The sequence below is a fragment of the Trichosurus vulpecula genome, chromosome 1, assembly GCF_011100635.1.
Source record: "Trichosurus vulpecula isolate mTriVul1 chromosome 1, mTriVul1.pri, whole genome shotgun sequence".
NCBI lineage: Eukaryota > Metazoa > Chordata > Mammalia > Diprotodontia > Phalangeridae > Trichosurus > Trichosurus vulpecula.
In genome coordinates, this window is record NC_050573.1 from 519,590,499 (window position 1) to 519,615,837 (window position 25,339).

At 37.9% G+C, this 25,339-nt stretch overlaps 1 protein-coding gene across 1 annotated transcript in view; it reads left to right on the plus strand.

Annotated features, from left to right (window-relative positions):
* PCSK5 (proprotein convertase subtilisin/kexin type 5) overlaps positions 1–25,339 on the plus strand; it is a 618,746-nt gene that overhangs the window by 322,059 nt on the left and 271,348 nt on the right. The window contains 1 exon segment of the mRNA XM_036741047.1: positions 16,812–16,915. Coding sequence (XP_036596942.1) covers positions 16,812–16,915 — 104 coding nt within the window.

Genomic DNA, 25,339 nt, shown 5'->3' on the forward strand with positions numbered 1-25,339 from the left:
GTCTCTACGCTGATGATTCTCAAATCTATTTATCTAACCCTGACCTCTATGCTGAACTCTAGGGTCATATCTCCAACTGCCTATTGGATATCTTAAACTGGATTTCCCATAGATATCTTAAAGTCAACATGGTAAAAACTGTACTCATTATCTTTTCTCTAAAACTCACTCCTTTTCCTAAATTCCCTGTTCCTATTGAGGGTACCACCATCCTCCCATGCTTACAACCTAGGTGTAATCCTCATTCTCATCCCTCATATCCAAGCAAAGATTTTAAATAAAATTTGTTTTTATCTTGTAACATCTTTGGCCTTCTTATCTCCTCTGACACTGGACCACCCTGATACAAGCCTTATCACCTCACAACTAGATAATTGAAATAACCAGCTGATTGATCACCCTCAAGTATTCTCTCATTGCTCCACTCAGCAGTCAACTTAATCTTCGTAAAGCATAGATCTGACAATGTCACCTCTCTAATACATTCTAGTGGCTTCCAATCTTCTTATACCTCATTCACCCTATGTATTCTACACTCCAGTGACATTGATCTCCTTATGGTTCCTTGCACAAGACATTTCATCTCCAAATGCTAGGCATTTTCCTTGATTCTCCCCCCTGCCTAGAATTCTCTCCCTCCTCATTTCCTTCAGATCCAACTAAAACCCCGCCTTCTATGAGGACTCTTTCCCAATCTTCCTTAATGTCGGTCTCTTCCTTCTGTTGATTATCTCCAAGCTATCTTGTATATATCTAATTTGTATGTAATTGTGTGCAAATTGTACTCCCAAGTGAGCCTTCCTTGAGAGTAGGAACTGCCTTTTGCCTAGCTTTTTATCCCCGGACTTTAGCATAGAACCTGGCATATAGCAGGAATAATGCTTGTTGACTGACTGTTGTTGTTTGTCCATCATTTTCAAAGAGGACCATGGCATCAGGCTGGTGATGCCATCACTTGCAAGTGAATTGGATTTAAGTGAGGGAGGGCTGTGCAAAGTCACCAGCCTCACTTTCTTCCCCTGAGCCATCTGGATCCAGAAGCAAGATGTAGATCAGGATGATCAGAGATGGCCCCAGATTCAATGAGACACATTGGCCTTTTTAAGTTAAGGTCTTTCCCAGGTCTCCATTTGATTGACGCAATGCCCATTTGGTGATTTAGGCTAGGTAAAAAATGAGGCAAAGAATGGCCTCTTTTGCCTAGTTAAAAAAAAAATCAATCTGGGAGGAGAAGACTCTCAGGTTTTCTGGCCAAAACAGAAACAATTGCTATTTAGTAGTGAGTGCTCTGAGCCATCAAGGCCCAACGATGACCAAGTGGAACTTGGGCTGAGACCTATTGTTGGCCAATCAGTGAGAGCCACAGTGATTTGGGTATAAGGCATGGTCTTTAAGAAAGAAATCTAGCCCTTTGATCACTGAAAACCTTGTTGCCTGACTGAATAAATGAATGATCAATGCTCTAGGAGAGTAATCCCCTTATTCTTAGGTAGTAAGACTTCGACAATAGTGTTTTTCCTTTAATAGATGGCAGATTAAGTTAGTCTCCTAATTCAAAGTGTTTTCTATCCAAATGCCAAGTTAGTGTTAAACAGAGGTCTGACTATCACTTCCCTTCCCCATAATATATTCAGTGGCTCCTATTGCCTCCAGGATAAGGTACAAGCTCCTTAGGCAGGTCCACTGCAATAGGGCTCCCACATATCTCTCCAGATTTGTTTGATTTATTGTCGTTCAGTCATTTTCAATTGTATCTCATTCTTCGTGACCCCGTTTGGATTTTCTGGAGTGTTTGACATTTCCTTCCCCAGCTTATTTTACAGATGAGGAAACTGAGGCAAACAGGTTCAAGTGACTTGCCCAGGTTGACCCAGCTAGTAAGCGTCTGAAGCCAGATTTGAACTCAGAGAGATGAGTCTTCCTGACTCCAGGCCTAGCACGCTATCCCACCTAGCTGCATGAGGAAGTTCAAAAAGTCATGGCTTCCCCATTAGCATCAATAATAGAGATGATACTATAGATTTTGGAAGCAATACAATTCTATACAGTGTGAATACTGATATTGCTATGGCATCTTTTAAAAAATAAAATGCCTTTAAGTAATAAAAGAGGTACAAAGTATATTTTTGGTACATTTTGATTGGCCCTTGCTCAATATGGTGTGTATTTATTATACACACACATATGTTTTTTGTCTGCCCCATTCTAACGTAAGTTCACTCTGAGTAGGAATTGTTTAATTCTTTGTACTTATATCCCCAGCTCCTTCTACCAGAGTGTCTGGCAAATATTAGATACTAAATAAAAATGTGTTGATTGATTGATTGGTCTACCAGTAATATGATCACATGTTTGGTGTTTCCATATGTTTCTGAATAACAAGATCATTGGCTCATCTCAATGAATTTTGAGGGCATTGAGTCAACCATTTATGATCCTGTGACATCCATACTATTTTCACTTATTATCTATCAGATGTATACAATTTTAAAAAGTCCTCTCTAAGAATAAACTGGCTGGATCACCACCAGGTTGAGTGATTTCCATTTCAAAACAAATTATCAATGCACTTTGTATGTGAAAGCAGTCATTGTTTTAATGGGCTAATTTTTGAAATCAGACTCATAGTTTATAAGTCAGTAGGATTCTGAATCCATGGTGATGGTGCTGCAAACTTTAGTGAATTATATAGATAAGAGAGACTTAATCTGTCCATATACAGCTTTTTGTTCTTGTTGTTTAACAGCATTTCCCTGCTCTCTCTTCTTTCAACATAAAGCCTAGAAATTGATACTTATTCTTAATTCTTGAATGGGAATATAAGATTTTCAGACTCTTTGAGGTTAAACTTTTTTATGTATATCTTTGGTAGAATTTTTAGTCAATTGCTATTAAACGTGACCTAGATTTATTAGGAAAAAATCATGGAATAAAAATTATGTGAAGCAGTTTGGATTACCATCGTCAGATCTATGTTTTAGGAAAATCACTTTGGCAGCTGTTTGGAGGGTGAATTGATTGGGGTAAGACTTGAGACAAGGAGACCAATTAGAAGTCTGTTGCAATTGCCCAGTTACGGGATGATGGCCATTTGAATGAAGAGAATGAGACGGTCATAAGAGATGTTACAAAGGTAGAAATAATGAGGTTTGGCAACTGATTAGACATGTAGGATGAAGGAGAATGAAGAGTCCAGAAGAAGGCTGAGGTTGGGAACCTGGGCGAATGGAAAAATAATGGTGCCCTTAACAGAAATAGCAAATTTGAGGAGAAAAATAATGAATTCTGCTTTGTACATGTTGAGTTTGAGATGCCTATAGGGCATCTATTTCAAAATGTCTAGTAAGAAACTAGGACTGTTTAGCCCTGAGCATCATCGCATAAAGATAACGATTAAACTGTCTGAGCTGTAATCTAAGGAAATTACTAAGAGGGAAAGTGGGAAAGAAGACTCCAATCAGAGACTTGAGATACACGCACAGTTAGGGGCTATGGATAGAGGTGATGATCCTGCAAGGAAGACTGAGAAGCAACAGTTAGAATAATAGAGGACAATCAAGAGAGCAGTGTTACAAAAACCTGGAGAGGAGAGACTATCCAGAGGGAGAGAGTGTTCAACAATTTCAAATGCACAGAGAGCTACAGCTATCAGCATGAAGACTTAGAAAAAGCCTACAGCTCTGGCAATCCAGAAATCATTTATAACTTTCATAAGAGAAGTTTCATTTGAGTGATGAGGTTAGAGGCCAGATTTTCAAATTTCACCCACCATGTAGGCAGCAATTTCAATGTCAACTGTGTATGCCGGTTATTAAAATTGGGTAATCTGTTATTTGATAGAACATATTAGTATTCCATTGAACAAAAATATCCCAAGAACGGGGATATATGAATGTGAAGGATTCGTGACCATGGCCAACCCGAGAACTTCCTCCACTAACTCAGATTGTAACCCATCTAGAACTCATTAGCTGAGTACAACTGAGATGCCTCCAGCACATAGAGATTAAATGATTTGCCCAAAGTCACATAGCTAGTAAGTATCAGAGATGAAATTTGACTCCAGATCTTCTTGACTCCACGCTCAGGATTCTCTTCATTACAACTTGCTGCAAAAAAAAAAAATGTAATTTTGTTGGACTTGATAGAGGAATTTAATGAGGACATCCAATGAAATATATTTACCTTCTTGGAAGTTAGGAAGAGAAGTGAGTTTGGAAGAAAAAAAAATAATGAATTCAGTTTTGGATGTGCTGAGTGAGATATCCAATAGGTGCTTAGAAATGTGGGTCTGAAGCTTGGGGGAAAGGCTGGGGCTGGATATATAAATTTGTTATTCATCTGCATAGAGATAATAATTAAACCCATGGGAACTGAGAAAGTCACAAAGGGAGAAATTACAGAGAAAAAAAAGGAAATGGGCATAGTATAAGGTTTTGGGGCTTATCCCTAATTGGGCCCTGATATGAACCAGCAAAGGATTCAGAAAAGAAGTAAGATAGGAAGGAGAAGAACTAGTGGGCAGTATTGTCATGAAAACTGAGAGAGAAGAAAATATCCAGGAGGAGGGGTGTTCAACAGTATCATATACAGTAGAGAGGTTAAGAAGGATGATGACAGAGAGGAGACTGCCACATTTGGCAGCTAAGAGATTATTGGCAACTACAGGAAGCAGTTTCAATTGAGTGATGAAATTAGAAGGCGGATTACAAAGGATGAGTGAGAGAAGAATTTGGAGAGTAGATAGCTTGTTCTAGGAGTTCAGCTGGGGGAAAAGGGAGAGATAGAGGGAAATAGCTTCAGAGATTGGACGGGTCTAGTGAAGGTTTTTTAATGATTGGGGAGACTCAAAATGTTTGAAGGTAGTAGAGAAGGAACCAGATAGAGAGAAATGAAGGTTTAGAGAGAAGGATGGCAAGATTAAAAGGGCAATCTGCTGGAGAAAGGAGATGGGATCAAGAGCATTCTCTGCTTAGTCTCGAAACTCACACTGGCACTTCCTGATTCCTATCTATCATATAAAATTTGTCAACAGTGTAATGGATGATAAACCAATGACTAAGGCTTGAACACCCATTTTGTTATTTTTTAGCACCAGGTTTGGCAGAGAAATAAAAGTAAAAATAACACTAGTACTTAGTGACTCAAATAACACAGCTGAGCTAGTTTTATCTGAGAAATAAATCACTCAACACGCATTTATTAAGTGCCTACTTTGTTCTAGGCACTGGGGGCAAAGCAAATAAAGAATTAATCCCCAATATGTCAACAAGAATTTATTAAGTACCTATTGTGTACTTGGAAGATGTTATGCTAAGTGCTAGGGATACAAAGAAAGGGGAGGAAAATAGCCCCTACTCTCGAGAAGCTCAGAATCTAGCGGGGGCGGGGGGGGGGGGGGGGGGGGGGCCGGGGAGACACATGTAAACAACTGTGTACAAAGAAGCGATATCCAAGATAACTGGGAGATGATTTCAGAGAGAAGGCACTAAGGTTAAGGAAGATCAGGAAAGGCTTATTAGAAAAGTCAAGACTATTGCTAAGATTTGAAGAAAGCCAAGAAAGTCAGAAGGCAAAAATGAGGAGGGAGGGAATTCCAGGCAAAGGGGACGGCCAGTGAAAATGCCCAGACTTAGGAGATGAGTGTCTTGTGTTTATATTCTATTCTATAGATATATAGATATAGATATATACATATATATATATAATATGCTATTCTAGCAGCTGCATAAGTAAATATATACGAAAACATTTACAAAATAGATACAAGGTGAATTTGTGGAGCGGGAAAAGGTACTAGCAGCTGGAAAGAAAAGTGCCACATAGGCGCTAAGACGTGTTGCCAATGATTTTGATAGCTCGTGTTCCTTATTATTCGTAGTTAGGTGGAGGATGAGCCCAGAGTAATAGCTCACTTGTTGTCATGCTTTTCATCTTGTCAAGGATTTACAAACTTTGAAATAGCAGTTGAGGGCCAGAAATGGATTCCTTTTGGCTGATTGAAAGAATCAGAAACTCTGGAACCTCAATCAATTGTATCACAGAATATCCACAAGAAAATATTTTTAAAAAGAAAGTTAGGAATCAGGGTAGTGCTGAGTATAAGTCACGTAATCCAGTTTAAAAATGATAGGGGTGTGTGTGTGTGTGTGTGTGTGTGTGTGTGTGTGTGTGAGAGAGAGAGAGAGAGACAGAGACAGAGAGACAGAGACAGAGACACAGAGATAGAGAAAGAGAGACAGAAGGAGAGACGAAGAGAATTGTGTCTGTCTGAATGTCACACTATCTGGACGAGGACTTACGCAACAAGAATTCTGGGAGAAGTAATAGTTGATTGGGGTTTGACCAAGAAGTATAATTTATCTTTGTAGCTTTCAGAAAAAAATGTATTCATGATGTTTCAGGTTGTTACAACAAAAATATTCAAATATAACCTAGGGTTTACGAGAAACAAACAACAACACAACCCTGACACCTTCAGATTACATGACACCATTTAGTCTTTGTACACTTTAGGGGTACTATATTTTCCTTAAGTATGTTTAAAGAACAAGTTTCCTCTATGCTTTGTTCATTCAAGAGTGCATCTGACAAGGGTCTGAAACAATATCTACATTTCCAGGTAGGACCAAAACAACTTTCTATCTCCTTGTTCCTTTCCTTTTTCTCAGTCTGGCTCCTGAATGAAATGGATCACAGGTAATTGAGCTTCTTCTCAATATCAAAGTCCCATTTCCAAATCTGTAGTACATGGAAGTGTGTTAATCGCACGCCTCCAATTTTTGTAATAAGATTTTTAAATACATACAAACACACACATACACACACACACACACACACACACTCCTTAATCAGAGTTCCGTTGCTGGTGGTAATGAGGGATAATGTTCTATTGATCTTTTCTAATTACCTACTCCATCTACTGACTAAGGAGATCCCTCTTCCCTTCCTGTATTCTCTTTCCTTTTTCTTGTATTTCTACTTATTTGCATGGAGTTGCTCCAACGCCAGTAACTTTTACAAATTTCAGTAGGCCTTCGGCTGACTTTTGCCTCTTTTTGTTGTTGTTTGTTTTGTTTCTGACTCAACATGAATCCTTTCATATGATTACTGATTTCGTAGCATCAGTACAACGACATTAATTTCATGGCTACTTGCTCCCATTTCCTTTTTGTTCATTCTCGAGAAACATAGAAGGTGACTGGTGTAGACCAACTGCTGTCAAAGAGCCAGGAAACTAACCATTTAGCTCATCATTAACTGGTTAAAATTTTTTTAAACCTAATTTTCTTTCCTGTTGATTGTTGTGGTATGCTTCTGTATTATAACTGGTGTGGATAAAACCTGACCATTTCACTAGACTCTGGATGATTCTTTTATTCCGGATAGTTACCCAATTTAGGAAACTTTTCATTGTCTGAAATTGTTGCTGCTACTTTTCTTAATGCTTGCTTCATTCTTTTTTAGGGTTCAGGGGGACACCTTTCTCTGTTATCAATTAAGCAACAAACATTTATTAAGTATCTCCCATATACTTAATATACACTAAATAGTTCAATGCCAGGCACTATACTAGTAAATAATCACAAAAAAATGAAACAGTCCCTGCCCTCAAGGAGCTTATATTCTATCAGAGGAGACAAGTAGGTACATAGTATAAAGACACAATGCATACTTCTTTGTGTGTGTATAAACATATATTTATCTCTATGTGTACATGTATGAATATAGACTGGTATACACCCATATATTACATATGTATTACATAGATGTATCTATAGCTGAATCTAAGATATATAGATATAGACATATAGATAGAGATAGAAAGAGACAGAGAGAGAGAGAGAGAGAGAGAGAGAGGAGAGAGAGAGAGAGAGAGAGAGAGAGAGAGAGAGAGAGAGAAGGAGGGAGCAGGGGAGAGGGAGAGAGAGGGGGGGGGGGAATAGAATGTTAGACATGGAATTAAGAAGAACAGAAACACCTGGCTTCAACTACTATCTCTATATCTCTAACACTTAGAGGCTGTGCAACTCTGGGCATGGCACTTAACCTTTTAGTTCTCTCCGTGTTACTCAGGTGCTTTGGAATTAGTGTGAGAAGTGTTTGATTTTGAAAAAAAAAAGTATCTGCTAGCTTTTTGAGCAGAACTGCTTGTTCAACTTTTTTTTCAATAAATGTGCAAATGCATCATGACATAGTGAGATGTTGCAGTCAGGGAGTTTGGGGATCAGGTCCTACCTGTAACACATATGAGCTATATGACATGACTATGTCAGTCTTAGGGCCCCCAGGTAACTCTAAGCCCTTAGGGTCCAGAGGAGTTCTAGATTTGCATTAGTGAAGGAAGCTTCTATACTTGAAGTTCTTTTAAAAAAAAAAGCCCAATAAATTTATAGTTCTAAACAACAACAAAAGACCTGAAATGTCCCTACTTTCCCCCACACACCCTACTCCCCCACACACACCCACTCCCCAACCCCACCCCCACCAAAAAAAAGTGTGAAAAATAGGATTAAAAGATCTGGAGAAAGGCAACTACCATGTGGGTGGACCCCCTGTGGAAGATTTATTGAAGGACATGAATAAGAGTAGCACAGAATGTGAAGACATGAATGGGCATGATTCTGCACCTTGGGGATGTCGTAGGATAAAGGAGATCAGAAATCCATCTCAATGGGGCCTGCTAAGATGTGTGAGCCTCCAAGGGTTTGAAAGCAAAGATTTACTACCAACTTTTGATTCTTAACACTGCAAGATTAGGTTGAACAACTCTAAGGGAGAGATACTTCTTTTTCATAAAACTCCTAGCAATTTCATTGATAGATGCGGAAAGAAAGCCTATGCAAAATGCCTCTCTTGGGACATTCCTTACTTCCTCCAGACCTGCTACTGAGAGAATTAAGGTCCATGAACTGCTCAGAACCAAAGTGCTGCATAAATATGAGATAGACATAGCGCCATTAATTGTCCTGTTTCTGAAGCTGGAAATTGGAAGGGTTTGGGGGTACAGTTCAGTTAGGGTTCAGTGAGGAGAGGAACATGACCTAAGCCAGGCAGTGAATCAATGCAAAATTGTAAGGATACCATGGGAGATTACACACTTAATGGTGATGGACTGTACTGTTTTTTTCCTGAGGTTTAATTACTCTTTTAGCCTTATAATGTGCTCAAATCTAGGCTCTTAGCACCTAAAAACAGACCAGAAAAGATAGTCTGCCTATAAATTCTGTGGAAAATTATGTAAGAGTGAATGGTAAGTCAAAATATATCAGGGTAAATGTGTGAAATAAGGGAGAATACACAATATGTTATATGTGATTTACTGGGCCAGTTTCCCAACAGCAGCCTAGTCAGTTCACCATGTGGTTTTGTCTCTCCTACCCAGATCATTTAAAGCAAAGCACATGCCTTCCTATGCTGTATGGTGGCCTCAACCCTTGCTCTCAAATAAGGAGACCTGGATTCTAATGTCACTGCTCCTTAGAATGTGAGGTGGCAGCAGCAGCAGCAGCAGTACCACTAGGTGGTGCAATGGAGCACCCGACAGAGCACCCTGGCCTGGAATCAGGAAATTCTAAGTTCAAATCCAGACTCAGACCCTTACTAGATGGGCAAGGCACTTAGCCTCTATTTCCTCTTCTATTAAATGGGAATAATGATAGCCTCTACCTTGTGAGGATCAAATAAGATAATAAATATAAAGTGCTTAGCACAGTGCCTGGAACATAGAGCTATATAAATGTTAGCTAGTACTATAAGTAATAATCACAGAAAGCATTTATATAGGGATTCCAGGTTTATAAAGCACTTTAACTCATTTATTCCTCCCCACAACCTTTCGAGGTTGGTCCTACTATCATCCCCATTTTATAAATGAGAAAACTGAAAGAGAGGTGAAGTGACTTGTCCACAGTCACGAAGCTAGTGTCTAAGGCTATATTTGATCTCAAGTCTAATGGCCTCCAGGTCCAATGCTTTATCTACTGTGCCACCCAACTGTTTCTCACTTTTCCTCTTGGGGCCTCAATTTCTTCATCTGAAAAAAATAGAGTTGGACTAAATGATCCTTAAGTTCATTTCAGCTCTAAAGCTATGATCCCATACATTCACAGTTCCCAAGTTTGCAACTAATTAACTATATTTGGAACCCTATTTAGTCATCATTAAATTATGCCATCGTGAAATCAAGAACTGTCTTTTGCCTCTTTTTGTATTCCCAGCAGAATAGGCATTTAATCAATATTTATTTATAGTTTTTTTTTTCATCAGTATTTGCCCAAATTCTGTAGACAACTGTAAAATTTTTTGTGTTAGTATAGATTTTAGGCTTAAGTGTATTGGGGTAACGGATCCTAACCCTATTCTGTGTGATGGAAAATGATTGGCATAGGGGTTGCAAGGGATTATTAAATACTCTCACCTGTCTAGTGTTTTCACCTTTCCTGACAGCCTTTGATTTCTCCATGCTGCCACCTGTTGGTGGTGAGACTGAGACAGACTAAGACTGATTACCTGATAATCCAGGTCTTCTCTAGAGCCGTTTATTTGTCAAGGGGAACCGATCTTCAAGATGCTTTCCATTTCCACCACATTTGCGTGGCACCTTCCATAAAGGGTGTCTCCATTTCCCCCTTTTCATTCTTTTTCCGTTAAAAAAGTCAGATTAGTGATTTCATCAGTCTAGTGAATGTTGCATAAGAAACTCCCCCCACTAGTACAAATTGACACTTTCCCTAAAATTTTTATAGACTTGGCAACTTGCCCATGGCTACACAGCCAATATGTATCAGAGGGATGTAAACACAATTCTTTCTGCTTCGGAAACTATCTCTTTATCCACTACAGCATGATACTTCTCTTTCTCTCTTCTCATATATTAAACTAATTCCTAATCTTTAAAAAAAATTATAATTTATTTTTAAATTAAAATATTTTTAAAAATTTTGAATTTGAGCAACACCCCCAAAGGGAGATTATTTCCATATGTGAAATAAAATAGAAAAATGTATGTGAAACCATAAATCTATACTACATATATCTTATTTTTTTAAATTAATGATAAAACATGTTCTTTTCAAATTTGTTCTGCTTGTTTGCATTTTCTTATAAATTCTTTCTGTTGATCAGCAAGGAAGTTTTTACCAGCTCTGTTTTCAACCTTGGTCAGTTCAGCCAGTCGATAAGCATATATTACGTACCTATTATATAGTAGTATTTATTCTGCTAAGCACCAGACTTACCCCTCCTTAGGTGGGCTGGTGAACCTTTCACTCCCAGGACCTTTCCCAATTGAAACTGGACTTAGCACAGATGCCCAATCAGCTTAGCCCTTCTACAATTTAGAATTCCTAAGCGTAAGTGATCCACCAGCCTCAGCCTCTTGGGTAGCATGCATTAAAGGTATGGGCCACCATACCCACCTTCTTATATGTTTTTTTAAGGTGCTTCAAAGACCCTTTTTTATTTCTTTTTTCCCCTTGGCCAACAAAACACTATTGCCGGCTCTCCTCTTTTTCCAAATCCCTCCTCGAAAGAAAAAAAAAAAACACCATTCTTGTAACAAATAAGTAAAATCAAGCAAAACAAATTCATCCATTGGCTGTGCCTGAAAATATGCCTCATTCTGCACCTTGGATCTTTTGACCCTCTGTCAGGAGGTAGGTAGCATGCTTCATGATCAATCTCCCAGAATCGTGGGTGGTCGCTGCTTTTAATCCTTAACTTTTTGAGATGTATAGTAATTTCTACTTGGGTATCATCTGAGGTCCCTGAGTATTGTGAGGACAAATATAGGTAGAAAGGCAGCAGATATACACTTGGATGGCCTTGGGACCTTATTAGAAATTCTATAAATGTACATCAGATAAATATATGGACAAGTATCTCCTCAGGACATTAATTATATATGTACTTAAGAAATGTGATGAAAAGACAATTTGCTGATCTTCTCTGAGCTAATGGGTTGACTTCAGACAAGGTAGAAACTTTGATCCCAAACTTGTTTGTTTCCCTCATTGTCTTTTTTTCTTTAGATAGTATACAATTTAGGCAAGTTTGAGGCTATGGAGCTTATGATGTCAGTTTAATTCCTTCTGTTTTCCTTCCACAGTTTTAATTCCCTAAACCTCATTTCTCCTTTCTAATCGCATGCACTCTAAGAATGACTTCATGCAACTTAGCGTGAAAGCAAGTGCCTCCTTTATTCAAGCTAAGTTGAATACAGGAGATTTCCCAAACCAAACTAACCATTGCTGTTAAAGTATGGGAGATATTATCCTTTATTTGGTGTTTGGGTACATTAAACTATCTTTCGGTCAGATATAATTATGTAAGAATTAATAGGAGCATAGATGAAAAGCTGCAGGGGAACTCAGAGGGCATCTAGTCTGATTTCTTCATTTTACAGATAGGAAATTGAGGCCCAGAGAAAAGTCACATGTGTAGGAAGTGTCAGAGGTGGAGTTTAAAGATCTTCTTTTATTTCTTTTTTTTTCCTTTAGGCAACAAAACACTATCGCCAGCTCCCCTCTTTTTCCAATGACTCCAAAGTCACCGTTCTTTCCACTGTACTTTGTATCATAGGGATCCTGGTTTTCTTCTTAAGGGATAAATTCCTAATAAGTGGATCTTGATATGTGTAGTTTAATATATGCTAAATATGGTAGAAAACACCAGAAAAATTTAAACAATATGTAAATTAAATGAATCAGGTCAGCATGGTATAGAAGCTAGAATGCTGAGCTTGAAGTCAGTAAGACTTAGTCATATGACCCTGAGCATGTCATTTAAACCTAGATGTGTCTCACATAGTTCCCTAGGTCTTATCCACTATTGCTTTTTTTTTGGGGGGGGGGGGTGGAGAGATTCCCAAACTGATATCTCTTAGATTAAATCCAGGAGTGCTTTTCTTGGTTACTTTCTTTGAATCAATTTTGACTGGAAAAAGTACATTAAAATATTGTATTATTCTTGGTTTAAGGGGATTGTGTTGTATTATAAGTCAAAGGCTGAAATGTACTTATTTTATAATAGACTTTCACTACATCTTAAACTGGCTTTTTTATGGATGAAGGAATGCACTTTTTTGAATCGGTACTGAGGTAGGGGAATCGAAAGAGGTTATGTGTCAGAGGGGACTGGTTCACTAGGTGATGGAATCAATGATCATAATAGCCTCTTGACTTATTTTCCAATTTTAATGGCATTAATGTACTGAATCTATTAAGTTCATTCTGAATTAATCATTAAAGGTCCCAAACAAGCTATTCATTTTCCAGGGCAAAAGTCCTTCTGCCTGGCTAGCCCTTCACTGTTCCTGTCACATGCAGGATCGTGTCAGCACCATCTCTATAGCAAACTTGAAGAGACCCTAGAAGTCATAGAATACAAATCCTTCTTTTTACAGATGAAGAAACTGAGGTGCAGAGAGGTTAGGTGACTTGCTTAGGGTCATAATCTACTAAGTTCCTGAGGTGGGATTTGAACCCACATCTTCCTAACTCCTGTTCTCTATCTACTTACAAGTTACCTTTCTTACTCCTAAGAAAATTAGAAAGATTATTACCTGTTTTTAAGTCTAAAAGAGGTTAATGGCAAAACTGGGACAGAATAAAATACTAAGTGCTCCCTCCTAACTCCTGTACTCTATCTGCTTACAAGTTACTTTCCTTTCTCCTAAGAATATTAGGGTATTCCCTGTTTTTAATTCTAAAAGAGGTTATTGGCAAAGCTGGGACAGAGGAAAATACTTAATGCTCACTCTTTTAGGATGTTTCTCCTTGTTTTCCAAATTTGTGCATTTGGCTTCTATTATTATCATAAATTTATTAATCTTGGAATTCATGGGCAACCTTACTACTTCCTAGTCTCCTCTTTCAAATCTCTTTAGAAAAGGAAGGGTCATTAGACATTTTTTTCTTTTAATGACAAGAGAGACTAGAAGGAAGGCCAGAAGGATTCATGGACAAGCGCAATGGCTTTGAAAATTACATGTTAAATCTACTATATATTTAAAAAGAAAGGCAAACTATACATAATAGAGATTTGCAGAGATCCTCTCTGTTCTACTATTTGTACGTAAATACTCCCTTTATTTGGTGTTAGTTAAGTTCATAATTTTAAAAAAAATTTTAAAGGTATCTCTTTAGAAATGGAAGTTCTACTGAAGAATTTTTTTCCCCCAGAAAAGCTTAAAAAAAGCAAAGATATCAGTTTTCCTCAAGACATTCCTTTACCCCCAGTTCCCTCTTCTATAGGTTAACCAAGGGCAGCATACCAGACAGAGAATGAACGGGTAAAATAAAGTTCTGTTACTATTTAGGAGAGAAAGGACTAGTAACCTATGGTAATGTGGGAATACCCTCGGCTCTGGTGTCAGTGGACCTGGGTTCAAATTCCATCTCTGACACTTATTACCTGTATAGACTTGGGCAAGTCACTAAATGTCCCTTAAGCCTCCCTTTCCTCATCTAAAAAATGAAGGATTAGGCCAGCTGACCTCTGAGGTCCTTTCTAGATCTATGAACTACACATTTGGGAAGGATCCTAGGGAACTCTGACTGAGTAGATAAGTTCTAGGGGAGTGTACTGAAGCTGAGAGAAATCACACAACTTTACTAAGGGTAAGCTACCCAGATAGTAAGTATAGAGGGTATGATTCAAACCCAAGCCTTTCTGAATCCAAGACCAACACCCAGTCTTCTCTCTCATCTTGCCTCTACATTACTATATCTCGTGCATTTAACCTTTATGGTTATAATCACTACAGTCAGAATCAATATATCAAGTACATAAAAATTATAAGTGAAGTCCTAAAGATTTTTTTTTTTAGTATTCAAGGAAACAATGTGAGATAGAGATTAAAAAATATATTTAGGATTTTTCAGTACCTAGAGATACGTTTCCTTATTCAGGTGCACAAACTATGGTTCGTTCCCTTAAGATGTCTTAGAATAGCAAATGTCTTCTCTTCTCTAAGCTCCCAGTCCATTCTTCTATAATCAAGTCCAATTCTTCTCTGATCAAACACTGGGAGAGTGGACACTCTACATTCTCTCTCTCTCTCTCTCTCTCTCACACGCGCGCACACACACACACACACACACACACACACACACACACAACACACACATATGCACACAGCCAGTCTCCTTAGTTTAATAACAAATCAAGCCACCAGAGTGGTGTAGTGACTAGAATGCTGGACTTGGAGTCAGAAAGTCCCAGGTTTGGATCTTGCCTGAAATACTCAGCCATGTTACCTTTTCTGTGCTTTGATTTCTTCTGTAAAATGAGAGTCTTAGACCTAATTAACTCTAAAGTCCCTTCTAGCTCTAAATCTATAGCCCTGTGATCTCTAAGGAGAGAGAGAGGAGTTGTAACAAGGTCAGGATGGTTGAGATTTTGCCCTAAGGTACTGGTATCTGAGGTGGGTTGGGATCACCTCTTCCCAAGGTGCTCTTCCAGCCTTCTGTCCTCATGCCTCCTAGGACAAATGGAGATTGCCTCCATGCCACATGGTGCCTTCCTGAGAATCAACTCATCTCTTTCACCATGCTTTCCCCCACAGCTTTACCCTACCTAGTGTCACTTCCACACCCCTTCTTGCCATAGGTTGTGGGGAGGAGGGAGGGAAGAGAGGTTACTTGTTAGCCATGCCAACGGGGGTGGGGCCAGACTATCTGAGAGATTGGCCTTCCCCTCTTCTAGTGCAATTGTGCCTTTTGAGAAAGGGCTATCTCTGTGTTATGACCCTATACCACCACCCACTCCCCAACTGAATTTACAACAGATGTCAGAATTACTTGTAAAAGCTCTGTAGGACACCATGAGTTCAGTGAAAAATAAATCATTAAGTATTCAGAATTTCTGTTTCATCCTTCAGATGTGTCTGTAAACACATCTGAAATTTTTTCACTTCTTGAAAAGCTACATTTAATATATCCTTAGAAATAAGCCCCAATCATGGGACTATGGACGTGTTTTCCCCTTGATATCTATTATTAGTGGGATTACTTGATGGTTGTAGTTCTCCATCAGAAATAATCTCCTTTCCACTAGTTTCCTTGTCTATTATATATTAGTTCTGTATGCTATGGCAAATGGGTATAAAAATGTAATAAGAAAAATAAGACACCTCATTGTAAATAAAGTAAGCCTTCCCAAAAATGTAGACCTGTGTCTTGAAGTCCAGAGTTTAATACCAAACTTTTCTGTTCTTGAATAAAACTCATTGACCTGCCAGGAAGAATCAACTGGGCCTTTTCCATTATTTATCACTTTCTGCCTATGGATAAACCAATAAATACAAAGCTCTCACAGGCAGTATAAATCCATTTGCCTGGTTACCCAATCAACAAGTGCAGGTTTGGGCAATAGATGATTACAAAAAGACAAATCTATTGTTAACCTCTATAGGAATGCTTTGAAGAAAACCTTGATGTAATTTGCCACTAACTAGTGCAGACCCTTGTGCAGAGGTGAAAGATGTGTCATTCAGGGTCTGTTTTATTAAGATTGGATACACTTAATGAGGCATTTTCTTTTAATTTTTTTAAGGTCTATCAAACTACATACAGTGGCTTCTTAAATCCAGGAGCCATTTTTTTGCCCACTCACAAGCTAATATCATTCTCCATGTTGAGTGAGAATGGATAGAGAATTCAGCAAAATGTTAATCCTAAACAGAAAGCCCCAATCCATTGTTTTCAGTCCTTCTGCCATTTTGATTTTGCTTTTTGAATTGCTTGTGACTCTCTGCTTCCCCCATCTTTTTTTTTTGGTACAATGATTTTTGCCTTGTCTTTTCCCAGTCCGTTTCTGACCTGGAGAGATGTGCAGCATGTTATTGTAAGGACTTCCCGTGCAGGACATTTGAGCGCTAATGACTGGAAAACCAATGCTGCTGGTTTTAAGGGTGAGAACTTCTTTCATATTCACTGTCACAGGCAAAATATATTTTTAAATTTTTTTCCAATTTTAAAGGGGGAGCAGGAAACAGAACCCCACAACAGGCACTTTTAATTTAGTGTTGGCACATAGAGCTCTTGATCTTTCAGTAAGCTTGAGACAAATTCCCTTTAATTCCTTCTTGCAGGTCAACTTTTGGAATAATAAGAAAAATATTAAGTAATTACTGGCCTGTGAGAATTCCATCTGAGTTGGTGTTCTTTGCCATTATTTAAATGATTTTTGGAAGAGTGTTTGGAGCATGTTTATGAACCTGCTTTCTCCGATGAATATTTTCAGTTCACATGCTCTAAATAAGTTGCCTTATCAATTAACCCTACTTCACTATAACTCTCTTTAGACTATGCTGACTGTTTTTCAAAAGATTTTGTTTTTACATGGCATCAAACTTTCCTTAAAAAAGAAAAAAAAGCCATTCACAAAAAGTTACCTTAAACAGTAATGAAAGAGTACATCAGGGTCTTCATAAAATCTCTGAAGTTTGAAATTTTTTAATCTTTGATAATTTCAGATATAAGTATAATTTTAGAAACCCTACAAAACAATCTTGTAACCAATTTTACTTCTTTTAGCTGATATGGACTCTGATCTGGTGTGCTAGCCCTTAGATAGTTATCCATCTCATCAGCTATTGCTCGATTTATGTTTGTCATGAGATCTCAACTAAGAATATTCTGTGTGCATTTTTCTAATGTAGTTGGCCAATTATTTAATATCTTTGATTTTAAGTATTTTTTGTAATTTCTTAAATCATATCCATAATCTCATTTATTAACGTTTTGAAGTGCATAAGAATGATTAGAAAATGCTATGTGTACCTAGGGGTTGCAGTGTATTCCTAAACATAGATGCATAGTATAGAAGAAATAACACTGGGTTAGGAATTAGGAGACTTAGATTTCAGTGCTGGCTCTGCTCCTGACTAGTTGTATGACCTCTGACAAGTAAGTTCACCTCTCTGAGTCTCAGTTTCCTCAATGAGATGGATAGACTCCACAATTTCTAAGATTACTTCTAGGTCTAAAATTCTATGATTCTCTGTCAGTTTGTGTGTGTATGTGTGTGTGTGTGTGTGTGTGTGTGTGTGTGTGTGTGTACATACACACAAGTCCTTATGTCGTCAATAACCCATTTTGTGAGTAACATCTGAATTTTCTAAGTATATATACAGAAAATAAACATGAAAATATGGATTATGGCTAGATTGAGAATACAACCAGGCCAGTGCAAATAATGACTCCCCTGAGATAGTCACATTATTTGAATTTTCATGGCCTATTTCCATTGAACTAGAACCAATGACCGTATTTTACATAATTATACCTTCAAATAGTACCACTGTATAGGATTCATTGTTCATACCAATCAAGAGATGGCTATAAATCAAAACTTTAGAGACATGCAGGCATTAATGGAATAAAAACATAGCTTTTTAGTTGATTCTGCTTTTACAAAATATTCCAGATTAGGGATTTTAAACACTTTCCTAAAAAAAGACACCATGGTCTTTGTCTTTGATCATTAGATAATGCCCCTCCCCACTTTACTAGAATGACTGCGCTGTATGGCAGGCCACAATTAATATTTTTAAAATGATATTTGTATGACTCCATATGCTCCCAACTTCTATGTAAATCTCAGAGTTCTTTGAAGATTAGGATGAATAAAAGGTGCCCCTGAACATAACCTTACCTGTGAAAGCAGACTTTATTGGGGAAGGAAGCTAAACTAAACACATCAACCTCTGTGGAGCTTAGGAATCAACTTTAACCCAAATAAAAGCCCCAATTTTAGTTATTTTTTGGCAGCTTAGGCAGAGCAAATGTTTCCAATAAAAAATGAAGCTCTCTTTAAACCTCTGTTGGTTTTGGATAGGGGAAAAGCACAAGATTTAGATTAAATCACAACAGCCAAACCTGAGCATAAAGAGGGTGGAGGACGGTAGGGTTGTGTACCATTTCTGGCCAGAACAAAACTGCATTTTACTATTGCACGTGGCGATATTTAGCATAATATTTCACTCTCCTCCTTGACTGCTGCCAAGAGTAACAATTAAAGTGCACATTTTCATAGATGAATTACTCTGAACAGGCCTGGGTTCTCAGTGGAATTGTATTGTAATTTTGTTGATGACAAGGACCATATTTCATCTAAACTATGCTCATAATATAAAAAGTGGGGGAGGGAAGAAGGGGCTCTCTTTTTGTCCATTCCAAACCTCAAAATCATTTCCCCAATTCACCGTCACCTTTAAGTAAAAGAAACTAAGGCATGGGAAACTCTCATCCTCTCTTCCAAGAACATAAAGGAATAGAGGGACAGGCGGGAAGGAAGGAAGGACTGGGAATGGGATAGGGGCTGACTTTTTTTGAAAGATAAACCGGGAAGGGTGAAAACCAGCAAAGACTTGGAAGGGCTCCTCATTCAACAAAGATTCAGCAGGAGCTAGTACTTAGAAAGGAGTCAGTAGACTTTCTCTGGTTTCATGAACCAGAGTGCCACTGTCCCTTCTGATTCCTTTATGACTTTTTAACATGTAGGAAACAGTTTCACAAATGAGAACTTTCGAACACATATGTTTCCAATACTCCCTCGCCACAACTGGCCATCCCCATCCTATTACACCACCCTCTCAGACTCTCCTCCATCAGCTTCCCTGACCACCCTGCACTAATAGCATTGAATACATGAGATGCAATCAAAACTGCTTGAGACACTGGTTTTTTCATCATTTTGTAATGCTAAGGTCCTGCTTTTTTGAGACTGCTATTCATGACTTTATAATCATATTAACAATGTTCATTAAGTCCTTGGCACTTGGATGAACACTTTGTAGTCTCTATGTCATTATTTTCTCATCCAGCAGCTCAAAATAGTTCCCAAAACTGTGAAAAAATGTATTTCTCTCCAACCATTTAGACAAGAGGTTGTGATTTTTGTTTGTGGGTAGGAAAGTGGTAGACGTAGCATCATTTGGTGCCAGTAATAATTGCAAAACCTCTAAAGACCATTCAGTCTAACCAAGTTCTGTCCATTATGTTTCAAACAACTTCCTTTCATTTGTACTTCCATGCCACAGAATCACAATATGAATTTAGAGCTAGAAGAGAAAGATAGAGATAGATAGATAGATAGATAGATAGATAGATAGATAGATAGATAGATAGATAGACAGATGGATGGATGGATAGATGGGTAGATGGATAGATGGGTGGTAAATTTGTTTCCTATGTCCCCAGACATTGCAGTCATTATGTAGATGCACTGTTAGGACTATTAGGATGCACTGAATTATTACATAGATGTAATACAGCAGGGAACATACCGCATTTGGAGTCAGAGGGCCTGAATTTTCAATTCTGAGTGTAACACTTATATAATAGAGTCATAACATAGACTTAGAACTGGAAGAGACAAAGATAAACTGAGGTTGAGACCGAGATATCACCTATTACAGGCAGTGCAGCCATTGGGCTGATGAATTATTAAGAAAACCTGAATTTTGATACTGATGTGATCTAGCAGAAAGAGTTCTGAATTTGGATTCAAATTCTGCCACTTAACACTGATGTGATTTTGAGTACATCACTGCTCCCATTGGGTCCTCACTTTCTTTGTCAGTAAAATGAAGGGGCTGGACTATATGACCTCTAAATTCTTTCCTAGCCCTAAATCTATCACCCTAAGACAGAGCGCCACAGATTAAAAGGAAAAAAAATTGACCTCAAAACTAGGAGACCTCGATCAAGTACTACCTCTGACTTGTATTGACTATATGACTCTGTATTAACTTCTCACTGATAAAAGCAATTCTCTAAGATTATGAATTGCACAGTTCCAATACCAATGAAATCATAGGTTGAGTCTAGATGTGTGCTGGACAGCTCACACTGGCTTGCCCAACTTTAAATGTTCAGTGTGATACCAGAGAAACCTCCAACCTTAGAGATCAAGGCTGGGCTTACTGTTATATTGATTATCTCTACTCAGGAAGGTGTTAATAATGCAGATTAAATTTAAAAGTGTTTGTATGCATACGTATGCCTCCCCCCAGTTGTTATTCTATAAGTAGCTTGAGCTCAGCAAGAGTTCAGTAGAAGGATCGGAAAATGAAATCATCACCAGACTGGAGATCTAATGACTGAGGCCTGATGACATTGATGATGATAATTATAATTAATGACATTTACATAGCATGTTAAGGTTTGCAAAGTGCTTTACAGCCATTATCTCATTTGAGTCTCTCAACATCCCTGGGCTGGTCCCTATGCAAATTGATAGATATAGGTATGGGTATATAGATAGAGATATGAATGTGGACATGAATATATACATATATATATAATTTATAGAGATCTATACGGAGATTATATATGTGTGTAAATATACACATACATATATATAGATAAATCTCTCCATATAGAATCTTCTTCTCTCTACCTACATACATATAGATAGATAGACAGACAGACACATAGATAGATAGATAGAATCCTATTATATATATGGGCAGCTAGGTGACACCGAGCCTGGAGTCAAAAATTCAAATCCAGCCTCAGACACTTACTAGCTGTAAGACACAGAGTCAGACACAATGGAAATGACTGAATGATGATTATATACTATATTTATATATACATATTATACACACACGTATATATATATGCATACAACATGTATGTGTGTATGCATATACATATATGTACGTATATTATATGTGTGTATATACATACACACATAGATATATAGAGAAATATCTCTGTATCTATATATGGATATACATGCATGTGTTTGTACATATATATGCATATATATTTGTATATGTATGCATATATACCTGTATGCATATAGATATATATATAAAATATGCATATATACAAGCATATGCACTATGCCACACTGCTTTCTGTCCAAATACACACAAATTGCTCCCTGATATGACAAAATTCATAATCAAGGTCCCTAACTCCAGGCACAAAATGACCCACGCTTATCTGAGTCACTAGTCTGATACATAAGAGGGCTTTACCTTTTCTGGGATGCTACAGGCTCTGTTAGGCATCGGTCAAGGGATGCAAAGTGTTCATCCAGGGAGGTTGGCACTGAAAAAAAAATGAAATCGTCTGTCGATTGTTCTCTGTAATGGGAGAAAGTGGCCAACACTTCGAGGTATTCTCCTAAGGGTGGGATTGCCTCAGGCTTTCCCACTGCAAGTCTGTGGAGAAGAGATTTCCCTTCCCACCATTTTTGAAGTTGTTCAGGTCACTCAACAATTCTGGCTATGAATGAGATAAGCTGACAGTCTAGTTCTTATCTAAGATATCATAAGCATGGGAAACTCCCTCTTTAAAAAAAGGTGGGCAACTCATCTGATTAGAAGTTTGAGAATATTGCTTAGAGTACTGAGAGGTTAAGTGACTTACTTCTGATCGGAGAGCTAATATATCAGATGTATGACTTTATCTTTTTAATACCAAGTCCAGCTCTCTATTCTCTGTGCCCTGTGGCCTCTCAAACTGACAATTAGGGAAAGCTAAAAAGACAAAGGTGATATGTCATTGCTTTATGCTTTAAAAGCTTTGGTTTAAATAATTTTGATTGAACACATAGGTGGATAAACCCAGGAACCATATGAACAAAATTTTTTAAAAACCTTTTATATAAATAAAATCAGATTTAAATAACTGAAGAAATAGTAATTGTTCATGGGTAGGCAGGGCCAATAAAATAAAAATGACAATTTTACCTAAACTAATTTATATATGCAATGCCATCTCAATTAAATTATCAAAAAATTATTTTACCAAGTTTGAAAAAGTAATAACAAAATTCATTTGGGAAAACAAAAGGTCAAGAATATCAGAGCAACTAGTGAAAAAAAAATTAAAGGAAAGAGGTTTAGAAGTACCAGATCTTAAACTACATTACAACGCAGTAATTATCAAAACTATATAGTACTGGCTAAGATATAGAAACGTAGATCAATGGAATGGAGTAGACATACAATTTATAGCAGCAAATGGCTGTAGTAACCTTATAGTAACCTTGTGTTTGACCAGGTTGGAATGCATTTAATAGGAAGAATCATAAAATAAAAAGTCTTAAGCTCAAATAAAGGGAGAAACCACACAAGGGGATTTTAATTTTTTTTCTATTTTCATTTTTTGTTCAGACCTATAATCATTTTGGTATAGGTAGTTCCCCATAATGAAACTCCAGCTGCCAAAGAATTTTGGAAGTTCCTTTCCAAGTAGCCTTAGAGAGCCACTTAGGACATTATAGGTGAAATGGTTTGCCTGGGTCACCTGGCAGTATGTGTCAAGACTTGACTTCAGATTGTTCTAAATCCAAGGTCACTCTTTATCCACTATGCCATGTAACCTGTCCAAAAGTGGACCCATTTTCCAAATGCACAACACATAAATAGATACCGACAAAGTGTTTTCTCAGCTGGTAGGGGAATAAGAATTTCTCATTTTAGGTTGCCTTTATTTGTTCATTTATTTGTTTGTTTACTTTAGTTCTTACCAAGGTTTGGTCCACTAATAGTTTGTTCATTTTATAGCTTGCTAATAAGAAGCAGCATGGCTTCCTACATGAAGCACTGGTATCTTGGAGTCAGGAAGTCCCAAGCTAAAGTCCTCTCTCTGCCGTGGACCAACTCTGTGACTTTAAGCATCTTATCTAGTTTGAGCAGCAATTTCATTCATACATACCCCACCCCCCATTCACTGTCTAAGGGTGGTCAGAGTACTCCTTGTTCCCCATTACCACTTCCAAGCTCTCCTTCACTGATATCTCTCAACAGCCTCCCCTCCCTTGAGGTTCATTTAATTGCAATGTAGTACCTCATCCAGACTCTGCCTGCCTTCTCTTCATGAACTTTATAGCCCAGCCATACTTCAGTAATTACTGTTCCTCACACAGAAAGCTCCATCTCTAACCCCATGCCTTTGTGCTAACTTTTTCTTAGTACCTTCAGTCCATTTCACAGTGCCTGGTGTATGATTGTTGATTAATTGATTGACAACCTCTTAATGCCCCAAGCAGCTACTCAAGACTATGAATAGCAGAGAAGTTATAATCTGTATCAATAGAAACAATGTCCTGACCACAAGCTCCCTCTACTAATGAAATCGCAGGTCCTGTTCTATCCTACCCCATATTAATATATGTGATGTATGAATTATATTTAAAATATAAAAGAATTAAATGTTATATTTTTTAAAATGAGAAACAAAGCTCATGTGCCTGTCAGAAGCATGGTAAAGCAGCTAGGTAAGGGGAAGACCATATCTTTCAGGGACCAAATAGGAAAAAACATCTAATTGAATGACAGTTTGCCTTTTGAGGACTCAATCCCAAATTCCACTATTATGTCACTGACTCATGTTTGAAACTCCAAGAGGTAGCTTTGCCATTAATACCTTTAATATTATTTCTTTTCTTCCCTCACCCCTTTATCTCCCTCTCTATACACATATTCTTTTGCTGTTACCATACCTACCCTATTACAGCGCTAAATATATTCAAATGCAGGGAAGGGGCTCTCCCCAGTTTTTTGAATGACAAGCTAAGTCTTCTTTACTTTATTTGTTCAGTTGTTTCAAGCCATGTCCAACTCTTAATGACCCCATTTGGGGTTTTCTTGGCAAAGATCCTGGAGTGGTTTGTCATTTCCTTCTGCAGATTATTTTACAGATGAGGAAACTGAGGCAAACAGGGTGAAGGGACTTGCCCAGGGTCACACAGCAAGTAAGTGTCTGAGACTAGATTTGAACTCAGATCTTCTATGATTCTAAGCCCAGCGCTCTGTCCACTGAGCCACCTAGTTTCCCTGTTACTTTATTACTATTGGCAAACGATGCATTGAATTGTGACCATGGAATGTGAGAAGGGTGGACAGAGGGGGTGGAATTTGTTATTTATACAATGTGGCTGTGGCAGGTAGATGGAGTGAATAAAGTGCTAGATTGGAATCAGGAAGATCTGAGTTCAAATTCTGATTCAGGAACTGACTGTATCTGTGAGTCATGGAAAGTCACTTAATCTCTGTTTGCCTCAGTCTCTTCTTCTGTAAAGTGAGGATAATTCCCTCAGGGTTTTCATGAGGATAAAAGGAGATAATGTAGGCAAAGCACTTTGCAAACCATTTAGCCCCACATAAATGCTAGCTATTACCGTTATTATTAGCTGTTATTGATGGTTAACATCCAGAAACAAAAATTTATATTCAGCTTCTTTTCCCTGAGAAGGCCCCAAAGTATTTGCCAAGTCATATGAAAGACATCCAGTTCATCCTTCCCCGGCCCCCAAAAGCATAGCTTAGCCACAGCAATAATATCAAAAGGCCAACAAGAGGAAGGAGCCA